Source organism: Gallus gallus, chromosome 9 (assembly GCF_016699485.2).
Source record: "Gallus gallus isolate bGalGal1 chromosome 9, bGalGal1.mat.broiler.GRCg7b, whole genome shotgun sequence".
Taxonomy (NCBI): Eukaryota; Metazoa; Chordata; class Aves; order Galliformes; family Phasianidae; genus Gallus; species Gallus gallus.
This window is the reverse complement of record NC_052540.1, coordinates 4,123,002-4,146,054: the sequence shown is the minus strand read 5'-3', so window position 1 is coordinate 4,146,054 and position 23,053 is coordinate 4,123,002. Positions and strand designations below refer to the sequence as shown.

Sequence of the window (23,053 nt, the reverse complement as noted above, 5' to 3'; positions counted from 1 at the left end):
ATGAAGCCAACATTTCTTCACCTCACATGCAGAAGAGCTACAACCTAACTAAAAAACAAAGATCATATTTCAATGGGACACAGAACTCTATTTCTGAGCAGAGCAGAAGCGCTGCAGTGCTTCCCTGAACTGGAACAACCTGGCCAGCAGTGGGACCACACATGGGTACAACCCCGCAGACCTTATACCAGACCCCAAGGATGCTCCAGCCTTGCACAGAGGATGCACCATATCATCGGCTATGGTCAATTCAACAGATACGTGGCTGCAGGCTTACATTTGTTCCAAATCAACTTTCTGATCTAAAGATGCACAGGAGCAACCTTAAGAAGCTGGAAAACACAACACAGGCTGTAGGTTTCTTAACACTTCAGAGAGTTTTCTCTTTAACCACAGCAACAGAGTAGCAGATTGAGTTTGCTTAAAAACAACAAGCAAAACAACGTAGTTTGCATGTTTATATTGCAGCTTCATTGAAGCTAACAGTTCACTTTCACTGTAGGCAGTAAAATTGCACTGTTTGTGCATGATTGTCCTCATGTCCACCAGACCACTGCTTTCCTAAAAGAAGCTACAGAAACCAGACAACCTCTCTTCTCTCCGGAAGTCCACACATTGATGTAACTGTTTTTAAACAATAAACTCGGCTTTATGTAAGCACATTTCAGATGCTACAAAGTTGAACCTTTAAAAGGAGTAGTTTGTTTTGTTTTCAGAAGTGCAAAGAGCTGGAACAAATGCATCTGTGTGCCTTCAAGACTTTGCTCTGAAAGAAGCATACAGACAGGTACCTACCAGCTGTGTCTAGATGCCTCATTAGAGCACACCTTATCCACAACAGCCAGCTTGTAGAATGGAATACACCTAAGATGAAATCCTTCTATGCCAACAACATGAGATAAACTGAACTTGGAGGAGTTATAAGCTGCCACTTCTTTCAAATGATTAGAAATCTGTTATTTCCACACTAGCTTCCAATGTACCTAAGCCTCTGGGGTCACAGAAGAGATCATTATGTGTCAGATACTTTAAACAACATAAAACAGGTACAGCCAACCTGAGGAGCAAGTGGCTTTAGCCACATTAGCAATGCATGCCCACAAGGAAGACTATGAGCTGCAATTTAACTCAAAAAAAACAACAAGAAGTCTTCCTCATGTTATACTTAATGATGAATAATTACACTGGTGGACCAACGGAAGCCTGAGCAAGCCCAACTAATACACATTTCAGACTCCAGAAATGGATAGCTCAGATCTCACAGAGTTGCAAGATTAATTACTTGTTTGGAGACTCAGCTAAACAGCAAGGCTGACTTCTTTATCCTCTGTCTGCAAAAGAGCATCTGGTAGCAAGCACTTGTGATGTAAAAATGACGACTGCAGAAACAAAATGTTTACAACACTGTTCACTCCGAGTCCCCAACTCCAGTCAGTGACGTGCAAATTAAGTGGAGATATTCTGCCTATTTGCTGCAGTGGAAGCCTTACGCTGAGAGAAGATTTTGCCTTCGAGCTTACAGAGCCATGGGGCACCCCCTGAAAAACAAACTGCTGCGGATACCAAGGTCCTTGTTTAGAGCTGATGGATGGAGTCTCAAAACAAGAGTCCCCATGAGCCAAAGCCTACAGAAAACAAATCTTTGTTTAAATCAGAGCCTCCCCAAGCACAGAACTGCTCTGAAAGCCTTTTGCAGCAGGCCAGATGGGGGACTTCACGAACCGCCTCCAAGAACCAGGGCGGCAATCGTCAGCCTGCCTGGAAATTAAGATTCCTTTCACACGCGCACCCAATTATCGCCAGGTCTCCTCTCTGCCCTCTGAATGTCACTCACCTCGCTAATTAAATCACAGCCTCAGCTCATCCCTCCCCACGGCCCTCCATCCCCAGCAGCTGTGGCTGAGGGGACACAGCGGAGGGGCCCAGGCTGCTTTTCCTCCCTTAAAGCCCCACCACACGGGCACGAGGCCACACCGACACTCCTTTTGGGACCCCGGATCGCTCCTCCATCCTCAGAACCCGCTCTCACAGCTCCCCAACGACATCCATCCCCACCGCCCTCAGCCCCATCCTGACCCCAAACCTACACCCCCCCCCCCCACACACACACGCACCCCGACACCCCCCGGCCCGCCCCCCCGCCGGGCCTAGCGCTCACCGATCAGCCGCCGCACCTCCTCCTCGCTCAGGTACAAGCTCAGGCTGGGCCCGGGGCCGGCGGGAGGCCAGTCCGGAGGCCCGGAGGCGAACGCGGAGCCGGCCCGAGCGGCGGCGGGCAGCAGCAGCAGGAGGAGCGGCGGCAGGAGGCGGAGGAGATGGCGGCGCGGGCCCCACCGGCACGGCCCCGCGCCCGCCTCCGCCGGAGCCGAGAGGGGCCGGCCTCCCCGCCGCCGCCCCCCGCCGCACTCCGGGCCCCGGCGCCCCGGCACCATCTCCGCGGGGAGGGAGGCGGCCCCGCCGACCCCTCCTCACACGCCGCGGCCGCCACCCCCCGCCCCGCCGCTCATGGCTGCGCCGCCCGCCCCGCGCACGCGCGCCACGCCCCCCCGCGGCCGTTGGGAGCCCCGCGCCGCCGCCTCAGGGCCGCCCCGGTCCCGCCCCTCAGCCCTCAGCAGCGTCGAGGCGAGCGCTAACCAGGACTTAAAGCATTGTCCCGTGCCCCCTGAGCGGCGAGGTGTCCGCCTCCTGCTCACGAAGCCCGTTCCGGTGCTCAGTCAGAGAAAGCTCACAGAAACACTGAATAGTTAAGGTGGAAAAGAGCCCTCAGATCCCCAGGTCCAACCCCAGCCCACCCCGCCGTGCCCACTGCCCACCTCCGTCAGTGCCACATCTCCACGGCTCTGAACACCTCCGGGGACGGTGATTCCCCACCTCCCTGTGCGGCCGTGCAGTGCCTCACTGCTCTTTCTGAGAAGAAATCCTTCCTAATATCCAATCTGTTTCCTGTGGTGACCCCCGAACTGCTGGTTGGCCCCGGAGGGGCTTTGGTCGGAGGGTCTCACCCCACAGCTGTGAGACTGGGAAGCTGAAAATGAAGTTGAAAACAACATGCACGTCCTCAGCTGGGTGACTGGACAACGCCAGTGATTGCGAGAGAGCCCTTTATGCCACAGCTTCCCCACAGACAGCATCCCCAGCCTCTAAACCCACAATAACCCCTCTAAACCCGGTGTTTATTTGCAGTTCAGACATGGTGGAGATTTCAGACTCCAGGAATTTCCTCATGCCCCTCACTTGGGGACTCATGGGCAGACAGGCGACTTGTGGGTCTGGAGTGACCACCCGCAGAACTCAGCTTTGTCTTTCAGCTTAGGATTCCCAAATGGGGTTATGAAAATCATCACAGAAGCGTTCACAAAACCGGTGCACTACCTGAGCGTGAATGCACCGGGCTCTTTTTGAGGCTGTTTCAGCAGCAATCCTTGTTTCCTCTCTTAAAATAAGGTGTCTATTGGGATTAGCAATACAGTTCAGGCTGCTGAGAGCAGTAGGTTGTTACAACCCAGCTGCTCGGAGATGATTGGTGCAGTGCTATCTCCTGCAGCTGTGTTTCCCCAGGCGTGGGTTTCAGCAGTGAACACCTAGAGATGTACCCAACTGCCAAGCAAAATGCTGACAGCCTTCCCTGTGGAGGTGAGCAGGTAGCTTGCATGGGACTCTGCTGCTATAAAGCAGCCCCTGCTGGTGACCAGACCTGTAAGTGACCTACATGTTCACCATGTACCCATCTACTCTGAATACCTCAAGGGGAAAAATGTTCTACCCCAGCCTACACTGAAACCACATGGGGTGAGGTGGTCTTAGTGAGGGGCAGACATCTCTTTGTGCCCTCTTTCTCCCTGGAGCTCTGCAGGATGTACCCCGCTAGCCAAACTTTATATCTGATAGGACACTGCTTCTGGGCTGCTGTCCTTCCTCAGGAACATGGGAGCAATGTCCACGCAGCCATCCATCTGCAAACAGCATGACTTTAACCTGAGCCTCGGCCATCCCTGCCTCAAAGGTGGGGCTGTCACATTCAGCAGAGATGCAATATTGAGCAGCAGGACCCCTGCTAGGTTATTTTACTGCCTTTCTTTTCAGAGAGCGTGCAGCTCTCTGCCTGTAAGTCACTGGCTGATTTTAACGAAAGGTCACCAAAACCACATAAACCAAATGCAAATAAACACATTCTTAGGATACATCTGCCAGCTTGCATACAGGCACTTTTAGGGCTCAAGTTTCTGCTGGCATGTCTTTTCTGCTATGCCCTTGAAGCTGATTGCTTACTGAGCCCTGACGTTATAATTAAAATGCTGTCTGCTACACTTAGGAGAATGCTCAGGGTTATTACGAGTCAAATGAAGTTTTCATGGATGTCAAGCAACGTATCATTGGAAAAAGGTGAAAAATGTAACTCACGAGCCAGCTCGAATGCTAAAGATCTTCTGTTGATTTGTTTTGGCTGCACAGACTATTTTTGGCAGGATCAAGTTCACGGTCTTTCAAAACCATTCTGGGTAAGATTATATATTGCAAGAGGATACAGCCTCTCCATGGAAAGCTGCTAGCAATAGCTGTGAATTCGCAGCACTCTTATGGAAAAGTTTTGCTTGGCCAGGCTGCGGGAGGCAGCAATGCTTGTGCTCGGAGCGTGATGCTATCAGCACTCACCCCATTGTGTCCCGAGAGGCGTGGAAGAGCTGGTATTCATTTCTGGAAGTAAAACAAATTTGGGGGAAAAAAAATAGCTGGCGAGTAATGGCACCGATGAGAGCTTGGCAGATTTGGGCATGGAAAGCGTACAAAATACAGGGGTGTATACGTGGGTGCTGGAACAAGGAGTGGACTTCAGCAATGATAGCTTCAAATCATGATGGTAAATGAGCGTGCAGCAGTCCCTGTGGAACAGAACCAGTCCATCCACGGGACATCTTTGCCTCTTCCATCATTTTTCATAGAATCATACAATGGCCTGGGTTGAAAAGGACCACAATGCTCATCCAGTTCCAACCCCCTGCTATGTGCAGGGTCGCCAGCCACCAGACCAGGCTGCCCAGACCACATCCAGCCTGGCCTTGAATGCCTGCAGGGCATCCATTTTTGTCTTCAAATGGTTTCTCCTCTTCACAAGAACCAGAGTGCTATGATGGTGTCCAGCAAAGCAGCACTTTGGTTGCTCAGCCCAAGGAGCAGTGACCCCATACATGACCCAATCCAGATTTGCCTTTGAAATCCAACGTTTTATTAAAGTAAGATGGCCCCTGTTGGGTCCAAGTTTGAGACAGGCTTGGAAGGAAGCATACAGCACAGCAAAAGAGCTGCACTACAGAGGCTGTGGTCTTCATCTCAGTCCTCAACAAAGACCTCTTTCAGCCACACTTCTGCACTGAAACGCCATGGAGCTTTGGCTTTGTCCATGGGCAGCCATTAGAAATGGGCAGACAGCATTTCAGAGTTGGGAGAGCTAGGGGAAGATGTCAGGGCTGAACCTGCATAGGCATGAGACATTCTAAGATGATAAGTATTTATCTTACCAGCCAACTTCTAAAGGGCTCTGTAATGGCAGCAGGATTGCTTTCCCATGGCTGAGGACACTTGTGGCCTTGTGGGTGGGGGTAATATGTGTCCCTTTGCCTGCTGCCCTTCCCCGAGGGGTGTGCTGCTTCTGTCTTCCACAGAGCCAAGTGTCCCAGGGGCTCCAGTTCTCTTCTGCCTGGATTTATCACTTTTTTTTTCCACCATTCAGGCTGTTGTATTTATAAGGAGAGGGGAATGTGGCTCGCATGGCTGCTGAGTGAAATGTCATATACAAGTTCCTGGAAACGTAGCATTTTTTGGAATAAAACATCCTGGGAATATCAAGCTAAGAGCTACTATGGTGCTGAACGAGCAGAGGCTGGAGGAGAGCAGAGCATCTGAATATGATTTCAGATTGTGGTTGGTATGAGATGTGCCCTTCCTTTGTTTGCCTTTTAAGGGAAGCATTTTGCGCTGTGAAATTGCTGAATACAAAATAAATTGTCCGTGTTTGGTGGCTGACCATCTCACCTCCTCCATCACTGGGATGCTTGTGAAGTGCTGGCACGTGTGTCTTCAGATTGCCAACAGATAGCAGCTGTACAGCAAGGCTTCCGTGATATGTTGTTGCATTCTGTTCTGTGTGCAGCTCTTCATGCTCAGGTGAGAGTTGGCATCAGGAGTAAACACAGTGATGATAGCACAGAAATGACAAGTGATAACACCTCGATGAAAAAAATTGAGGAGGTATTCATGTGATGGGGACTCTCACACTATCACCCTGCTGCTGTTGTCTTACTGTTGTTCCCAGAGCCAAAGTTCAACGATGCCCACATCGTTTACAGATTGAGCAGGGCAGCCTTGGATTTCTACCCCCTATTTAATCTTCTGGATTCTCACCCGTGCCAATAGACCTTCAGAACGTGTCTTCAGGGGCTGTCTGTGTCTCTGTGGAAAAGATGGACCTTGCACATGACACCAAATGCACGTGGGGTGATCCTCAGAGAGCTCATTCCCCCCTATGCCTTCCCCTTTTCCCGTGGGAAGTCAGCTGAGCAGCAGTTACACAATCCTACAGTCACATCTTTCAGATCACTTCAGTGAGCCTTTCCCTCTGTTCTGGCAGCTTGAGCTGTTTTATGGCTTAGCAGGGTTTGTCAGAGCCCACACACGAGATAGGAATGGAGGCAATTAGTTGTAGGAGTTACTGTAGCCCATCCTTCTTTCATAAAAGGCAGAAATTGGAGCATGTACCCAGGAAGTGAAAACCACTGCTGTGGCTTCCTTTCTGAAATAGCATTCGGAGCCCCATTTTTACAAGGACAAAGCTAACCAGGAGCACTGGCTGACTCAGCCACTTTCACTGACTCCCAGTCCTGGATCCATCAAAGCAGGACATTCAAGAGCGATGACTCTCAGTCTCCTCTCAGTGCTCATTTGACTGGAGAAACCAAACCTCCCCAAGCACGGTGAGTGCTGGATGACACCAAGCAGCTCATTATGGGCAACAGGAACCTCCCTGTAGCTTCTGGTGGCCTTTGGAGCAGACCAGAAGGTGCCATAGGGATGAAGGGGAGCAGTGGTATCCATTCCCTTGGCTGGACTCAGTACTATAACATGGCCAAACATTATCTGCCTCTTTTCCCAGCACTGGGCAATACAGCTGCCCCATAAGCTCAGCTGGATGTCTTTTACTGAAAGCACTTATTTTACCTCTTAAAAACAAATTCCTGTCAATGAGAAGCGTTCTAGGTAAAACTAGACCTGGATTGATTTTAATTGTGCTTACACTGCGTGTCCAGTAAGCCAACTATTTTAATAGCTTCGTTCCGAGTCCTTCTCTTAGGGCTTGGAACATGCTCAACACCAATAAACCAAAAGACTTAGCAGGACGTTTCCCCTCGTTAAAATGCTTTGTGCTTTTGACAATCCCATTCGTTGAATGCTGTGTTTTCAGAGATCCTCATCTTTAAAATGAGGGAAGGGCGGGGAAAATGCTGGGGACGGACAGCCTTCCTCCTCCCATACTGCTGCTCTGGGTGTTTTTGGAGTCCCTGCTGGACCATTCACTCTGCAGTGACTCACACCACGGACAGTGATGGATACCCATTGTTTGAATGGCTCAGTAGTAACTTAATGCTTTGGAGAAGTGAAAATGACTACAGCAAGCTCTGGGGATTTGCTGTTCCATTTACATGTGCCCTCTTTCTGTCCTCCCAGCCCTGCCTGCTGTCCCAGATGTCCCACAGCACCATCCTTCACTCCTCCTTATGTTGCATTTTCCTTACGTGGAACCAAGAAGTGCAGAAGAGGGTGATGGCAGCATCCCACAGTGCTGTCTTTGCCCACGGGGATCCCACCTGCAGAGCTGCACAAGCTGGTGGCGGTGCATGCCATCACCAGCTCAATCTTCCTCTGGTTAAAGCTTCTATGCTGCCACAGAGCTCCCCTGGTTCCCAGGCCAGGCATTATCCAGGCCGGCTGACCCAGCAGCGAGTCACCTAATGGCAGCAGGAGCGCAGGGCGTTCCTGTGCCAGATGCCAGCACCCTCCCTGCTCCTGACCTGAGTGACTTCAGCAGCTCCTTATCTTGGCATTTCCCATCTCTTGAGCTCCATCCTTGTGCAGGTCCCACCCATGGGCTCCGTGTCCCGTGCGTTGTGCCCCAGTGTGTCCCTCTGTGGGTCAGGGTGGCGGCGGGCACTGTGCTGCAGGTGTGCTGTCACCCTTCTCCCCAGCACCCCTGAATCCCAACCTGGGCTTGGTATTGCAAATACCAAACACTGCAAAGAGTCTACAGGCAGTTGTGCACAGCAAGCGTACAGCCATGCCTTCTGCTTTTCAAATTGCCTTCGTTTTGGCAATACGGGCATCTCACAGCTCGTGTTACGCACGACGAAACCAGACAGCATCTCCCACTCCGTACTGACTCAGGCGAAACCCCCGACGGAAATCCTCGTTGCCGCGCTGAGACATCGCTGAGATATCGCTCCTTAAGATCCCCGCTCCGGAGCGCAGCGATGTCGCGGAGCGGGCCGCTAGGTGGCACTGCCCGCCCGGCATGGGACGGAGCGGCGCTGGGGACGCGGTGAAGACACGCGTGGATGCGCTGGGGGTGTCCGCCACACAAACAGCCCCCGGGGGGGTCCGTGCCCAGCGCCTCCGCTCTGAGCACCGCAGAGCAGAGCCTGGCTGCGTCCTCCTTGCACCTCCCTGCGGGAGGATTGATGGATGGGTGGGTAGGATCCCCCCCGAGCCTCCTCCATCACCCGGGTCACTGCTGAAGGAGGACTGTGCCCAGCGATGAGCCCTGAGCCTGGCAGCGGAGGAGCCTCGCGGCCCGGGTGGGCTGGCGCTGGGAACTCTGCCCCTTCCACCATGGCATGGCCAGGGAGGCTGCTCCTGTGGTCACCTGGCTGCGGGAGAGAAGCATAAAAACACAGAATCATTCAGGTTGGAAAAGAGCCCTCAGATCCCCAGGTCCAACCCCAGCCCACCCCACCGTGCCCACTGCCCACATCCCTCAGTGCCACATCTCCACGGCTCTGAACACCTCCAGGGACGGTGATCCCCACCCCGCTGTGCAGCTGTGCAGTGCCTCTCTGCTCTTTCTGAGCACAGATTTTTCCTACTAACCAAACCGATCCTCCCCTGGTGCAACTTCACACCATCACCTCCCATCCTATGCATTTGCTCCAGGACTCCCTGGGGACACCCCATGAAGGACTGACCCCTTCCCCCTTCTCTCTTCTCCCCAGGTTCCCCCCCCACCCCTCCCAGCTGCTCCCCCAACACAGCTCCCTCTTTAACGGCACTCTGCAGCAGCACGCAGCACTTCGGGGCCCAGCTGCTGCCAGGAGCCATGGTTTAAATAACACACAATAAATATTAGAGTAGCCTGAGCTACAGAGAACTCCTCAGACACCAGTTTCTAAGGATGACCTCATGCATTTCTTGGCCTCGCTCGGTCTTCTCATTACTCTTCTGCATTTTTTCACCCCGCTATTTTTCTTCCCTCCCAATAAAATGTTTTGGTTTTCTTCTTCTTCTTTTTTTTTTTTCCCCCTTTGCTTGCTTCTCTGAAATATGCAGCCATGGCAACCGGCTGCAAGAGCGAATTCCCCGCATCCTCCCTCCTGTCCCTGGGGTCTGAATTCCTGACGACCCCCCCCAGAACAGGCACACGCGGGCTGAGCCCTGCCTGGCCCTGCCACGCACCCCACAAACACCCAAGCAGACCCAGCAGGCACCCCCGAGCCTCCTCCCGGACCAAACAGCACCGTTTGGTGCTGGCATTTTTGGGAGCAGCATCGGGGTGGAATGCGGCCCTTGGCGTCGGGACAGGAGTTGACATTCCCGGCTCGGGCTGAAGAATGTGGACACGGTGTTCACTCCAAGCTCTGGCCCTGGAGTTCATTCACCCACGTGAGGGGAACGCCAGGACCTCGGTGGCTGGGAACTCCCTTCCCAACGCAGCAAACACGGGCGCTGCGATCCGCCGCTGCCCCTCCAGCACACCTAACAGAGGGCTGCAGCTGCTATTGACGCGCTTTATAATGTCACGCACCGCTGGCATTACCGCCTGGCACCCCGTTTGTTTGGAGCAGAGTCTCACCAACCGTTCCTGCTGTTCTCTCCGGTTCGCGGGGCTGGAATCAGACACGGTGTAATTACTCACCGTTTACTGAGACTGGGTTGCACAGGGCTCTGTTACATAAAATAGCAAAACTTCATAAACGGCGGTGATACGACACGGGTAAGGCAGAAAGTTCCCCACTGATTCACCACCCCATTACATCAGTGCTACAACATCGAGGAAATGCTGCTCATCCCACCACTTGGAAAGGCTGCTGGAGCCCCGAGATTGCAGGGAAAGCTGGGGAGTTTCAAAAGGATGTGCGGATTTCTCCATCTGAATCATAGAATCACTACATTTTGAAAGACCTTTAAGATCCCCAGGTCCAACCCCAGCCCACCCCACCGTGCCCACTGCCCACATCCCTCAGTGCCACATCTCCACGGCTCTGAGCACCTCCATGTACAGTGTCTCCCCTGGTGCAACTTAAGGCCATCAGCTCTCATCATATTGCTGTTACCTGGGAGCAGAGGCCGACCCCCACCTCACCACCGCCTCCTCTCAGGGAGTTGCTGAGCAATGAGGTCTCCCCTGAGCCTCCTCTTCTCCAGACCGACCCCTCCCAGTTCCCTCAGCTGCTCCCCATCACACTTTGTGCCCCAGAGCCCTCACAGCTCCGCTGCCCTCTGGACACACGCCAGAGCATCAATGCCTTTCAGTGTCTTTCACTGTCTTGAGCCGCAGTTTGATAAACTTCCCCCTGGGAAATGGTGGTTCAGGAGGAGGTGGGTAGGATGGCAGTGGGCATCACCACAAGGCTGTGTGCCCGGGGAGGTGGTGACCCTGCCCCTCCGCATTGCTCCACAGCCCAGCCCCACTCCTGGCAAACCTCTGGGTGTTGCGCAAGGAGCGGGCGGCTGTGCAGGACCTGGAGCAAGCAGCAGGGCCGCTTGCCTTGACACGTTGCAGCGAGCCAGCACTTTCTAGTCACACTCTTACAGCACAGCATTACCCGGGCTCAAGACATTGAAAGACATCATTGCTCCCTGCAGCTCCCTGCAAGGAGGGTGCACTGAGTCCCCAGCACTCATGCGCTCAGCAGTCCTTCAGGCACCACAGCCTGATCAGAGAAACCAAGGAGATGGCCGTGGGGTTCCTCGGGAACCCCAAATTACTGCTGTCCCAAAATCACGCCTGCAAGGAAAAGAGGAGCCCAGAGAGCAGCCCATCCCTCCTGCTGATGAAGGAACCAAGCACATTTCAGAGAAGGGTCATCCTGGATGCCTGGGGCTGTAAAAGTGGCTGCAGCCCATGCTCCAGTCCTCCCCTAAAAACGCAGACGGGCGTCTCAGCTGTGGGGCCATCACCTGAAATAGCACCGGGACAGCAGCTCGGTGCCACGCTATTTGGGGACGGCGCTGCTGCCGAGCCCAGCCACGGGCTCCTGCCCTGCTCCGAGCTGTGTGTGCTGGGAGAAACCCTCCCGGAGGAGGGAGCTGGGCCAGTTTTCCAGATTATTTCATTTTCTTAGAATTTCCTCCATCAGTTCCGTTTTTTTATTATTATTATTATTATTATGATTCTCATTCCACTTTCTTTCTTTCTTTCTTTCTTTTTTTCTGGACAGCTGGAAAGAACAACATTTGGGTCACCACGGCAACGTGCTCCAAAACTTCTGGTGGCGTTGGGATGCGCCAGGAGCTGCCAGGCTCTGCGTGGGGCTCCGCACTGCACCCCACTGCCTGCACCCTCACACACGCCATGGGATCCCAAGGGCAGCTCTGCATTGCTTCACACTGGATCCGATGCAAAACAAACAAACAAACAAAAAATCATTGCGCTTTCAGGGTGTAAAAATGTGGGTGGGAATATTTTCCAGTGCGCGTCATTTTCCGCCGAGGCCAAACGCTGCGTTCTGCCACTCACTGTCCGTGTTTGTGTGCCTGAAAGCTGCTTTCTCATCGCTGTGCCACGGCTCCGTTATGTTGCATCCCTCCCTGCTGCTGCCCAGCAGCCGTGGCCCTGCTCTGAGGGCAGGCCCTGCTCCCTGCCCACCCATTTTGGTGTAAGGTTGACAGAGATCCAACAGAGCTCCTCCAAGCTGGGGAAACCCAGCGTGCTTGTGCCAAAAAAAACCCCACAACCGCAGCCCTGTTGGCCACTGACATCCTTTGGTGTACCCCAAAGGGTGGGGAGAGGGGGTCCTGCACCCCCAAGCTCTTTACCATGAGGGTGCCCCATCCTGGAGGTGCTCGAGGGCAGGATGGATGGGGCTCTGAGCAGCCTGATGTGGTGGAGGTGCCCATGGACACCTGGCTACAGCTGGGTGGTCTTCAGGGTCCCTTCCAACCCAAACTGTTCTGTCATGCTGTAATTCCAGCTGGCTGTTGCCTGTGGGCTCACCTGACCCGGCTTTTGCTTGGTAACGTGAGTGTGCCAAAATCCAGCTGGGTCTGGGGGTTTTGGAGCCCTCCTGCTGCACAGCTGGAGGTGCTGGGGTGACGTGGGGCTCCAGTTCTGGCTTGCCAAGAAATGGACTGCAGCTTCATCAAAGAATTGGAAAATCCAAGGGCAGCAGTCCCCCCCACCATGAAGAGTTTCAAGGAGACCTCATCTACTCATGGCTGTGCCATTTCAGGCATCAGTAGCTGAAACTTCCCATCCCTTCACTCTGCCCGAAGCCAATTGTTTTCCCTAAATTTGATGAAAATATCTCTGTAAATTCCTGGAGCATGAGAACAGTGAAAAATACGTACTTTCCCTTGGATTAACAAACAAAAATTCTTACACATTAGTGGTTTTTGGAGAGTTGCAGCTCTGAAGTGGAAAGGAAAGTGACATTGGATAGGGGCAAAGCAACACTGCATAGGGACAAAGCACTCCCCAAAGCAAAGCCCATGGGACGTGCAGCCCCACTATGGGGCAGAAGGGTCCCGTTGACTCCCAGCCTGAGATCTGCAGCGCACGAAGGATGGGTGATGGAGGAAGGTCATTCCTGGCATCATACATCTTGCTTTGGGTTGCTTTGCGTTGTTTTCTGGCCTGGAAGATGCAACCAGGCAGAAGAATGGGATTTTCCCAATTTCCTCCCCAACTTCTCCCGAGGTTTCTGGATGGGGCACGTGGGCCTGCTGAGCTCCTCAAACCTCTCAACCCTTCCTGCTGCAGCAAAACCTGTGAGCAAGCATACGGCCCTGCAGTGGGCTGTGTCACTCCTCTGCCTTTCAATTTCCACGTGAGTATTTCCAAAGGCATGTCGGAAAACGGAGAGCTTCAAAAAGCAACCCAACCTCTGCAACCCAACGTTCACCCAAAAGAGCATCCATTGACCTCAAAACCTTTCTCTCACCTCTCCCCATCGCTCTGCACTGAGTGTGAGCCCTGCGGGTGGGAGAGGTGCCCCAAGGCCACCCCATGCCAATGACAACATCTGCCCTCAGATCTGAGCACAAGTCATGGGATGGTTGGAATGGAGCGGTGCCCTTGGCCATGCCTGGAAGGTTGGGAGCTCTCCAGGGATGGAAAGGCCATGGACTGCCCAGGTCCCTGTTCATAGAGCCCTGGAGCGGGGCAGGGAGCTCGTCGTGGGTTTGTCGGGGTCATGGAGGTGGTGGGAAGGAAAGGGAAGAGAGAGAGGGAAGGAGAAGGGAAAAAAAAAAAAAACTTGACTCAGAAACCGCAGGGAATTTTTTGCCTTTTTAGAATACTGGGAAGAGAAAAAATAGCCACAGTTATTCAAAGCATCCTGGATAATAACAGCCTGTTTACTGTTTGCATGCAAAGATGGCAGGCAGGCAGCGCGGTGCGGGGAACAGGAATGAGGAATTCGCCCGGCGCGCTCCGGCTGAGGAGGAGGAGGAGGAGGAGGAGGAGGAGGGCCGGGGCTGAGGAAGGAACAGCCCTGCAGTGGGGAGAGCCGGCGTGGCGGGCAGAGCCTCATTCCTGCACCCAGAGCAAGCCGGGGCGTGAGGCTGCATGCTCTGCCCAACTGGTTTACTGCGCCCCGCAGCTTGTCCCTGCATGGGTCCTTCTCTATCAGACGAAGACTGGGGGAAATCCCCCTTCTGTCCAATCCTGATGGAAGGTGGGGATTTGGGGGCTTTTTAAAGTGGTGTTTTCCATCTCAAGGAGATTGTGATGGGCTCCCCTTTCCCTTTTCAGACGTAGCACGTGGCTGTAGAAATGGAGAGAACAGAGGCAGGAGGATGAGGAGGCCCAGCCCCAGGGCCATTCTCAGCTGGGATGCGGGGATGATGGATACAAAGATACAGGGATGCAGAGGCCCAGGGATTAAAGCCACAGGAGTGCAGGGATGAAAGACTGAGGACATGGGGACCCAGGGATACAGAGACACAGAGACACGGGGATACTGGGACACGAGGATCAGGAGCACAAGGGTGGGAGCAGCTCTGGCTCCCTCTCAGTGTTTTGGTTGAGAAAGCAAACGGGTCCCTGGTGACCTTGTGGTAGGGACAGGGACGTGCCCTCACCTAAGCAGGACCTGGCGTGGGATGAAGGACAGCGGTTGCAAGTGATGCTCTTGATGGCACAACCCTGAGGAGACAGCGTGGGTGGAGACCATACCACGAAGACAGAAACATCAGTTTTTGGAGCCTGTCTGCACACCGCCTCCTCCCCTCTCAGCAGGATTTGGGAAGCATTCCTCACTGGTGGATGCTGCTACAGCAGCGTGGGCACCTGGGCAGGATTTTGGTGGGTCTCAGCTCCTCCTGCCTTCCTGGGCACACATGCTGAGCCGCATCAGGCTGCTCCTCGAGTTCAAAAGCAACCCTACGAAACAAACAAGCTCATCCGTGCTGGTGCATCCACAGGAGAAGCCAGGGCCTGCTGCCTCGTCTTGCTCCATTTACAGGTGGGCTTCGGGATTTTCCTTCCTTTTCCTCATTTGTTTTGTTTTGGTTTTTCCTTGCAGCTCTCGAAAAGCCGCCTGCAAGCAGCCAGACCTGCATCCGGATTTGGGTAAATAAAGCAGCGGGCGTGAGCACTGCGGAATGCCAGGAATGCTGCAGCCCTTCCCAGGCAGCCGCTGCAGCTGTGGGGAGCAGGAGAGGGAAGGCAGCACAGGTACAGCCCCGGGAGGCTGCAGGAGCCCCATTGGAAGGCTGCAGTGCGGAGTGCTGGCCCACAATGAAAGCAGGATCGCAGCTCAGGCCTTCCCATTGCTTTGGGCCTCTCCGATCCACCTCTACAGCAATGGAGGCCTATCCTAAAGCCGTGGGAGCCCCTTCATGCTCAGCCTCAGGCGCTGTGTGCTGAAAGAGCACCAAAGGTTGAGCTCCGGGGGGGGTTTTTTTATTGATTTTTTTATTAAAATATTGTTATACCAAGTAAAATGTGACAGCAATCTCGGTATAGGGCGGCATAACCAAACAGCCAGGTTTATGTTTAAATACTTCAGATAACTTAAAACGCACAAACAAAGAACTCGTCGTCTTTGGCAGGAAAAAAAAAAAGTTCACAGCACAAAAAAAAAAATACTTAAAAAGAAATAACAATATTAATATAAAATATATTAACTCGTGGGGGGTTTTTTCCACTTTTTTTTTTTTTGTTTTGTTTTGTTTCGTATTCTACTTTGTAAACAATGCATGAGAACAGAACGCATTTTTTACGTGTCTGAGAGAGAAAATAAAAAATGCAGTTGTCCAGCAAATGCACACATTTGAAGGAGGAAGAAAAAAAAACATAGAGATGGATGAAGGGCAGGGCTGGGAAGTCTCCGAGTTCTGAGGACCGAGCAGTCGGCGTTGGCTACGGGCAGAAGCCAGCTGCCAGTAGAGGAGGGGCACGGGGCAGCACATCCATGGGCCATGGGACACGCTTGCTCCACTCTGAGCATCTCACCTCCTGCAGGTTTACCCTCAGACTTCCTTTCTCTCTATAATTCATTTTTCCTTTTTTGTTTCATTATTCTCCATTCTCTTCCTTTGAGAGGAAGCACGGGATGTGCCCACGGCTCTCCCAGCAGCTCCTGAGATCGGGATGGAGATGGAAAGGAGCTGACGAGGAAGGGACGGGATGAAAGCCCAGGAGAGGAGGGCAAGGAGGCTGAAGTGATAAATACATTTGCTCCTGTCCTACAAAACAGGGGTGTATTTACAGGGAGTCGCATCTTCTGGGCCGCCAGGGGCCAGGCACTCCAGTGTCCCTGGGGACACGCGTGGGGACGGCAGCAGAGATGGGACGTGGAGGACCGCGCCGTCACCGCTCCTCTTTGGCCGGTTCCATTGTCATGATGGTGGCTCTCCCTGGCCATAGCTGGAAAGTTGAAGCCGAGAGGCCAGTAGAGCCTTAAATCAAGATCTCCACCATGTCAGACAGGTCTCTGGGGATGGTTGAGCACTCTGCAGAGAAATGAAGTGAGAATGTGAGATCTGGAGAAGGGAGTACGACTGTCCTCATGGAGCTGGACTGCTTCAGTGCCCGGACTTACAGATGCAACTCAATGCCCAGCCCCGTTCCCTGTGCCTCTGACAACCCTTGGAGCATCCCTGGGGACCGCAGGACTCACCTGGTGAGCTGGCTGGGCACTCTGCACCCTCACCCCGGCCCTGTGCCATTCCATCTGTCTGTGTGCTGCCATCCTTGCTGCCATGCTTGGTGTGGGAGGGCAAAGGCACAGCGGTGGGCACCGATGCCGCTTCATCTGCAGCAGTTTTGCCTGCTGAAGGAGACAGCGTTAGGAATTTGTCAGCATGGGAGAAATCCCACCCAAAACACTCCCAAATCTCCCACTAAGAGCCACCTCCAAAGCAGCAATTGTAGGCTGCTCCTTGCTGGAGGCAAAGTGGGCTGGGATCTCCATTTACCTGTGCTACCACGGGATGAGCCCTCTGCAGCAGAGGCAGCGAAGACAGATGGTACAGACTTGGCTGGCCGCAGGGAGCCTTGCAGGGCTTTGCTGGGGTCCCTCCGCGAGCGCTGCTGCAGGACTTTGATGACGGCATCTTTCTCCAGGATTTGGGCATGAAGGGCTTTTAACCTGGAGAGATGAAGAGGGAGAAGTTGAGATGGGAAGGAGGACCTTGGGATGGAGCCAAAGCCTTGGGTAAAAACCTCACTGGGGCCACTTGGCCCATTGAGGATGCTCTCAGCTCACAACACCCAACAAGCAGCCCACTGGGAAGGTGGGGTACCTGTTCTCCATCTCCTGGTGTTTGTGGTTGGCCAGGAGGAGGTCCTCGTTGAAGCTGCTGTTGGGTGAGTGCCGTGGAGAGTGGCTGATGAGGGTGGTGTCCCGCTGGGCAGCAGCAGTGGCAGCAGCATCCATGGCGAACTGCCGCATGGTGCACTCCTCCAGGTACTTCTGCTCCCACTTGGTCATGTCAGCCTCCAGGGCCAAGATCTTCTCCTCCTTCTCCCTCAGCTGCTCGGACAGCCTGTGGGCACTCAGCTCGGGCGTCCCTCCACCTGCAGTTCCCACTTGCCTCTGCAGCAGCCAAGAAATGACCCAGAGAGAAGGTGAGGAGCTGCTGGGATGCAGATTGCTGGCACCTCCCACCTCACGGTCCCTGGGATGTCCTTACCTGCTGAGCCCGCAGCATCTTCAGCTCCTGCTCCAGGCGGGTGCGCAGCCGCAGCTCGAGTTGCTCCCGCTTCTCGCAGGCGGCCTGGAGCTGACCCAGGGCTGCCTGCAGCCGCTCCACCTTCTCCACGTACGCCCGCTTCTTCCGCAGCTCAGCCTCTGCCTTGGCTGCCCGTGCCTGGGCACTGCCCAGCGCCTGCTCCAGCAGCTCTGCCCGCCGGCGCTGGTCCTCATTGGCACTGCGCAGCAGGGAGGCTTCCCGCTCCAGCTTCTCCTTCTCCTGCTGGTGCTCATAGCCTGCAAAAGAACACCCGGCTAAGACTTGGAGACACAGTGCTGGGGGATGAAAAGGCCCACAGAGGCTCCCAAAAAAAGGGGCTGTGCCCATGGGTCTCCACTCAGCTGCGTGATGCCAGCAGCCCTCACCCAGCACACGAGGTGCGCTGGGGCCGGGTGGCAACCCTGCAGCACGCATTTCAGTACGTGGACATGCCCTGATGGACTAAGACACCAGCATGGACACTTGCTGCATCAGAAAGCCTCCTTTTGGCAAATTGCAGCCAAAAATCTGGCCTGCGATGAGAAAATCTGTCCTAGGTTACACCTAGTTGTTGCAAGGAAGGTGACATGATTCCTCCCCCACAACACCAACACCAGCTCTCTGATGAAATAACATTCAGTAGAAATAGAGATATGGAGTTTGCTGTATTTCTCTCCCCAGAAAAGAAATTCCAGCTTGCACAGGAGAGAAGCACAGGAAGGGCTGGGCAAGCACGGGGAGGGAGTGCGGACTTTGTGCTGGAAGAGCCGGCGCACAGCAGCAGGAATGTGGAGAATGCAGGTCACCCCGCCGGCCGGCCGGGATTAATGGCTCGCATCCAGCGCCCGGAGCAGCACAGCCCTCCCTGGGGAAGGGCAAAAAGCTCCCACCCGCCCCCCTCACCTCCCCACCTCTTCCTCCAGCATAAAGGCTTCTGCACCGAGTCCCTGCTGTGGCAAGTCAGGCAAAGCCGAGCCCCTGGGGACTTACTCTGCGCCAGGAGTTTCGCCACTGTGCCCTGGTTGCTCTCCTGGTTCTCCTGGGTCTTGCTGGCCAGCTGCTTGTTGGCCGATTCCAAGCGTTCTGGTGCAAAAACACAAATTAGAAAAAAATTAGATTTAAAAGACTGTTTTGGACAGATGAAGCAGAATCCCAACCGCCTACCTCCTCCCACCTGTGAAAACACTCAGACCAATAAAACTGCTAGAAAGAAGCATACTGGGGAAAGGCTGACGGACAGAGAGGACCTGCAGGAATAGGGGCGAGGAAGGGTTTGGAATTGTGAACTGGGGCCACAGGAGCCACTGGGCCAACCCAAGGGACCTGCGGACTGCAGCCGCTCTCACCTTTCAGGTCTCGGTTGAAGTCCTGCAGCCGCCGCATCTCCCCATCTCTCTTGGTCCTCATGGCTTTCTCCAGTGCTTCCCGCTTGGAGGACGCCTTCATGAGGTTTTCGTAATCCTCCGAGATGCGCTGGATCTCCGTTTCCAGCTGGGGAGGAGGAAGTGACGGGCGGGGGTGAGATATTCGTGGAACGAGGAAAAGAAAGGCAGATGCTGGCGAAACACTGCCCAGGCTCAGGACCCGTCCTGCACTGCCAACGGGGCTCAGCAAACCCACAGAGGACAGGCAGGAGCCACGCAGTGAGAAACCCCCACTACAACGCAGGTTTAGGGGCAAAACCCCTTTTTTGCTTTCAGCCTTGTGGGCGCAGAAGGAGCTCTCTTGCCTTAGCATGGATTTGGCTGAGTGTGGTCCCCCTGGGGCTGGCCCAGCTTCTCCCCTGCCTCCCAGTGTCCGTCTGTCCGGCAGGGAACAGCCCTGCCCTTGTGCAAAGCTGCACAAAGGGCTTTCTGTGGTGGCCGGGCACGCTCCTGGGGCGGGTGGAGACAGCCTGAGTGCTACTGGAGGCTCAGAATGGGCTCTTTTTCCCCTCTCTTCCACACTTGGCCAAGGAGCTGCGCTGCCACCGAAGCACAGCTGCTTGCTGTGGGGGGCAGCCACCGGAGGGAGGGGGCAGAGATTAAACCACGAAAGGGGGTGAATTTTCACAGCAGCTGCTTGATCCTGCCCCAGGCGGCAAAGAAGCAAATGCACGAGCTCTCCCAAAAACAAGGGACAAAGACACGCCGTGCAGATGAGGCCATTCCTGGGTGTACCTGCTCTCAGCTCAAACCTGCTGCCTGTGACACGGCAGGGCAGGAGGTCGCTGAGCCATTCCCTCCTCCCCAAGGGATGGATGCTGGTGGGTGAGGCACCGTGTGGGAGCAGAAGCAAGCCGAACGTCTGCGCTCATTGCCCACGTCCCAAAGAAACAGTGGGGCTGGGGTCCTGCATCTCCAGCGTGCCGACAGGGAGCAGAGGCCAGCTCACCTTCTGGATTCGACTGGCTTTCTCCGTGCAGCTCTCCAGCTCCCGTCGCAGCCTCTCATTGTCCAGCAGCAGCCTCTCATTCTCCCGCAGCACCGCGTCCACCTGGGCCAGCCGGCTGCCAGCTGAGGCCGCCTGTGCACTCACCAGGGCCTCCACGCCAGCAGGGCTGAGCGAGCCCAGCGTGCTTGGCGGGGGCAGGAACGCTGCGGGGACGGGCGCTGGCATCAGCCTGCTGGGGGGGAAAGAGAGGGATGCTCAGCCACTTCGTGGGGATGAACACATCGACCACTTCAAGCACCCTGCCCCCATGTTCCCGTCCTCCAACCGACCTGTGTGGATATGCAGAGCTCCTGCAGCACCCAGGGGTGCTCTTTGGACAAAAGAGGTGCCGGGTGCCCCCAGGTCATCTTCAAAAGGATGAGACTCTGCGAGCACCCAAGCTGTCCTGCACAGCTGGGAAGCGTCGGCTTTGGGCACTCACCCATGAGCACACACAATGTGAAGGAAACCCCCATCTGACGGTGCTGCCTGCAGCTTGAGCACCTCCACACCCAGGATTTAAGCACCTGAGAACATTGGGACTTCACCGCTAGGACAGGGGTGCTCAGTCCCACCCTGCTGCTGGGTGATGCAGTCAGGAAAAGCCTCAGCAAAAGATGCACATTGGAAGCCTGCAGCACTACCACTTCTCCTGGTTATTTTCTGGGCAAAGAGAGGGCTCCTGGCTCGAAGCCTTGCCACCACACTGTTAATACATCCTCATTCTATCACTCAAGAGTTCCTCGACAACACATGGCTGCCTCAGCCATCCTGAGCCACGCAGCCGCCCTGCTGGAGCCCGCATTCCTATGGGGTGATCCAGGAGCGAGGAAGAACAAATGCATCTTCCTCACAGCTCCCCTTCCCCTCTTTGTTCCCTGGAAGGAGAGCGTTTCCTGCCAGAGATGCTATCACTCCCTGCCCTGGTAAGTCAGCTCCGAGCTCCTGCCTATAGTAATTCCATGCCAGAACACCACACTCCCAGCCTTCCCTGAGCACCAGGAGATACCCAAATCTCCACACCCACAGATCTCAAAGCGGAGCCAGGCTTTGCTGGACGTGTCAACCTGCTAGAAGGAAGGAGCACTGCTCAACACTTCCATCCCCGCTGCTGGAAGGCACGGGGCCGGGGGCACCCTCAGCGGGGGACCGCCAGGCAGCTTTTTCCACTCCGAGCAGCACATTTTCCTTCCACATTTTCCTTCCACGCTGGCCCATGCCTGTTCCGAATTTAGCCACTTCCTGACCTGCCTCCAGCTCCTGAATTAACCCCGAATCCCTCCCAGAGCAGTGGAGCGTTCGCTGCCGGTTGGAAATCCTGAACCGGTTGGGGCAAACCGGGGCCGACCCGCACCCAAGAAGCGACCAGGGCTGCGGGTTACCTGACTTCGGGGTGTTGGAAGCCGGCTCCGTCCCGGGAGCAGGGCCGAGACAGGTAAGCGACGGCCGCCTCCTGGCTGGGGAGGATGTAGGGGTACTCCGGTGGAGGCCCGCGCGGCTCCGTCCCCTCGGGGCGCTGCCCTCGCAGGGTGTAGTGCCGGGAGAGCTGCGGGTAGCTGTGGGACGAGCTGATGGGGCCGTGCGCTTTGGCCCCGTTCCTTTCCAGCGACATCTGCATCAGCCGCTCGCTCAGCGACCGCACGTGGCCGTGCTTCAGGTCCTTGAGGGCGTCGTCGGGGCGCCGGGTGCCGCCGTGCTGCTGCCCGCCCCGCTGCCCCGCGTAGTACTGCGAGTGCGCCTTGGCCTCCTCGTAGCTGGGCAGCTCCTCGCCCTTGTGCTGGGGCTGGGCCGGGCGGTAGCCGCCGTGCTCGGAGTAGAGGTGGTCGGCGTGGTGCTCCTGGCCCTGCGGCTCCTGCCGGGCGGACTGCGGCACCATCTGGCTCTCCTCCTGGGTCAGGCTCTCCAGCGACGAGCGGGGGCTGCCGGCCGTGCCGCCGCGCAGTGCCTGTTGCTGGATGGCCAGCAGCGTGCGGTTCTCCGTCAGGTTCCCGTAGCGCAGCTGCTCCTGGATCAGGCGGTGCAGGACCGTCCCGCTCGAGTCCTCCGCCGTCCTCATCTCCGCCGCGTTCCGTCCGGCCGTCCGGGGGCTCTACGAGCGACGCGGGCACCTGCGGGGGGACACGGGGACGTCAGCGGGAGGGGGGATGGAGGAGCGCGGCTCTCCCCGCGGCTGTGCGGCTCCGGTGGGACGGGGCCGGGGGGGGGGGAGGGGGGCGGCACTTACCGGGGCATGGCGGAGCGGCGCGGCCGTGCTGCCGCTCGGGGAACGAAGGCACTGCCGACTGCGGGCCCCGCCGGTAGCGGGGGCCGGGCTCGGGCGCTGCTATGCCCGGAATGCGGGGCCGGGCCCGCCCCGCCCCGCCGGCACCTCCTCCTCCCCGTCCTCCGTCCGCCGCCAGGGGGAGCAGCGCCCGCCCCGCCGCCATTTCGGGCCGGGACGGTCGGTGTCAGCGCGGGGCTGGGGGCTGGCGAGGGGTTGGGGCCGCAGCTGCCGCCCGGGGGGGCCTCGAGGCTCTGCCCGCCAGCTGCCCGCCTGCATAAATCTTCGTGCCTGATCCCGGCCCCGAGAGACGCGCCATTGTCTCCCGGCTCTACAAAAAGCCGCGGCCCCATCTGCTCTGCCCTCTGCCAGCGCTGCTCCCCTTCCCCAGCATCCCCCCCCCCCCCACCCACCCTCCCCGCCTCCATCTCTCGTGCGGGCTGCGCGTGTGCTTTGCGCCTTCCCTTTGCGGGGTGCGGCGGGCCGGGACCCGCGGGACGGAGCCCTGGGCTGCCCGGGTCGCAGAGCCGCTTCCCCGTCGTGCGGCCGCTGCGGAGGACCCGCGGGACCCCCAGCGCCGCGCCCCAGGCACGTCCGCCCGCGGGGCCCCGAGACGGCAGATGGCCCGAGGGGCGGCGGAGGGGCAGGTGCGGGGAAAATCGCTAATTAGATACGGGACATTAAGCTCTCATTCTTGAGAGAGGGAATTTGGCACCTTCC

The 23,053-nt window shown here is 56.0% G+C and overlaps 2 protein-coding genes across 6 annotated transcripts in view; both read right to left on the bottom strand.

Moving 5' to 3' along the window:
* RYK (receptor-like tyrosine kinase) overlaps window positions 1–2,463 on the bottom strand; it is a 51,832-nt gene extending 49,369 nt beyond the window's left edge. For both annotated transcript variants that reach the window (XM_040705819.2, XM_422674.8), the window contains exon 1: window positions 2,159–2,463. In XM_040705819.2, the coding sequence (XP_040561753.1) occupies window positions 2,159–2,432 (274 nt within the window). In that variant the 5' untranslated portion in view covers window positions 2,433–2,463. The remainder of the gene's footprint in view (window positions 1–2,158) is intronic.
* A 12,903-nt stretch (window positions 2,464–15,366) lies between these two features.
* On the bottom strand, window positions 15,367–22,366 carry AMOTL2 (angiomotin like 2). Of its 4 annotated transcripts, none has more exons than XM_015277136.4 (10): window positions 22,298–22,366; window positions 21,456–22,181; window positions 20,035–20,266; window positions 19,008–19,152; window positions 18,652–18,744; window positions 17,623–17,918; window positions 17,233–17,525; window positions 16,906–17,078; window positions 16,608–16,760; window positions 15,367–16,440 (listed from the first exon to the last, which is right to left on the bottom strand). In XM_015277136.4, exons 2-10 carry the CDS (start codon window positions 22,127–22,129, stop codon window positions 16,388–16,390), a joined length of 2,112 nt encoding a protein of 703 aa, XP_015132622.2. In that variant the 5' UTR covers window positions 22,130–22,181; window positions 22,298–22,366; the 3' UTR covers window positions 15,367–16,387. The 4 variants fall into 4 exon arrangements, with proteins under 4 accessions (XP_015132622.2, XP_015132624.2, XP_015132623.2 ...); XM_015277138.4 differs by having other exon boundaries at window positions 16,608–16,757; XM_015277137.4 differs by having other exon boundaries at window positions 20,035–20,263.
* Window positions 22,367–23,053: the final 687 nt, after the last annotated feature.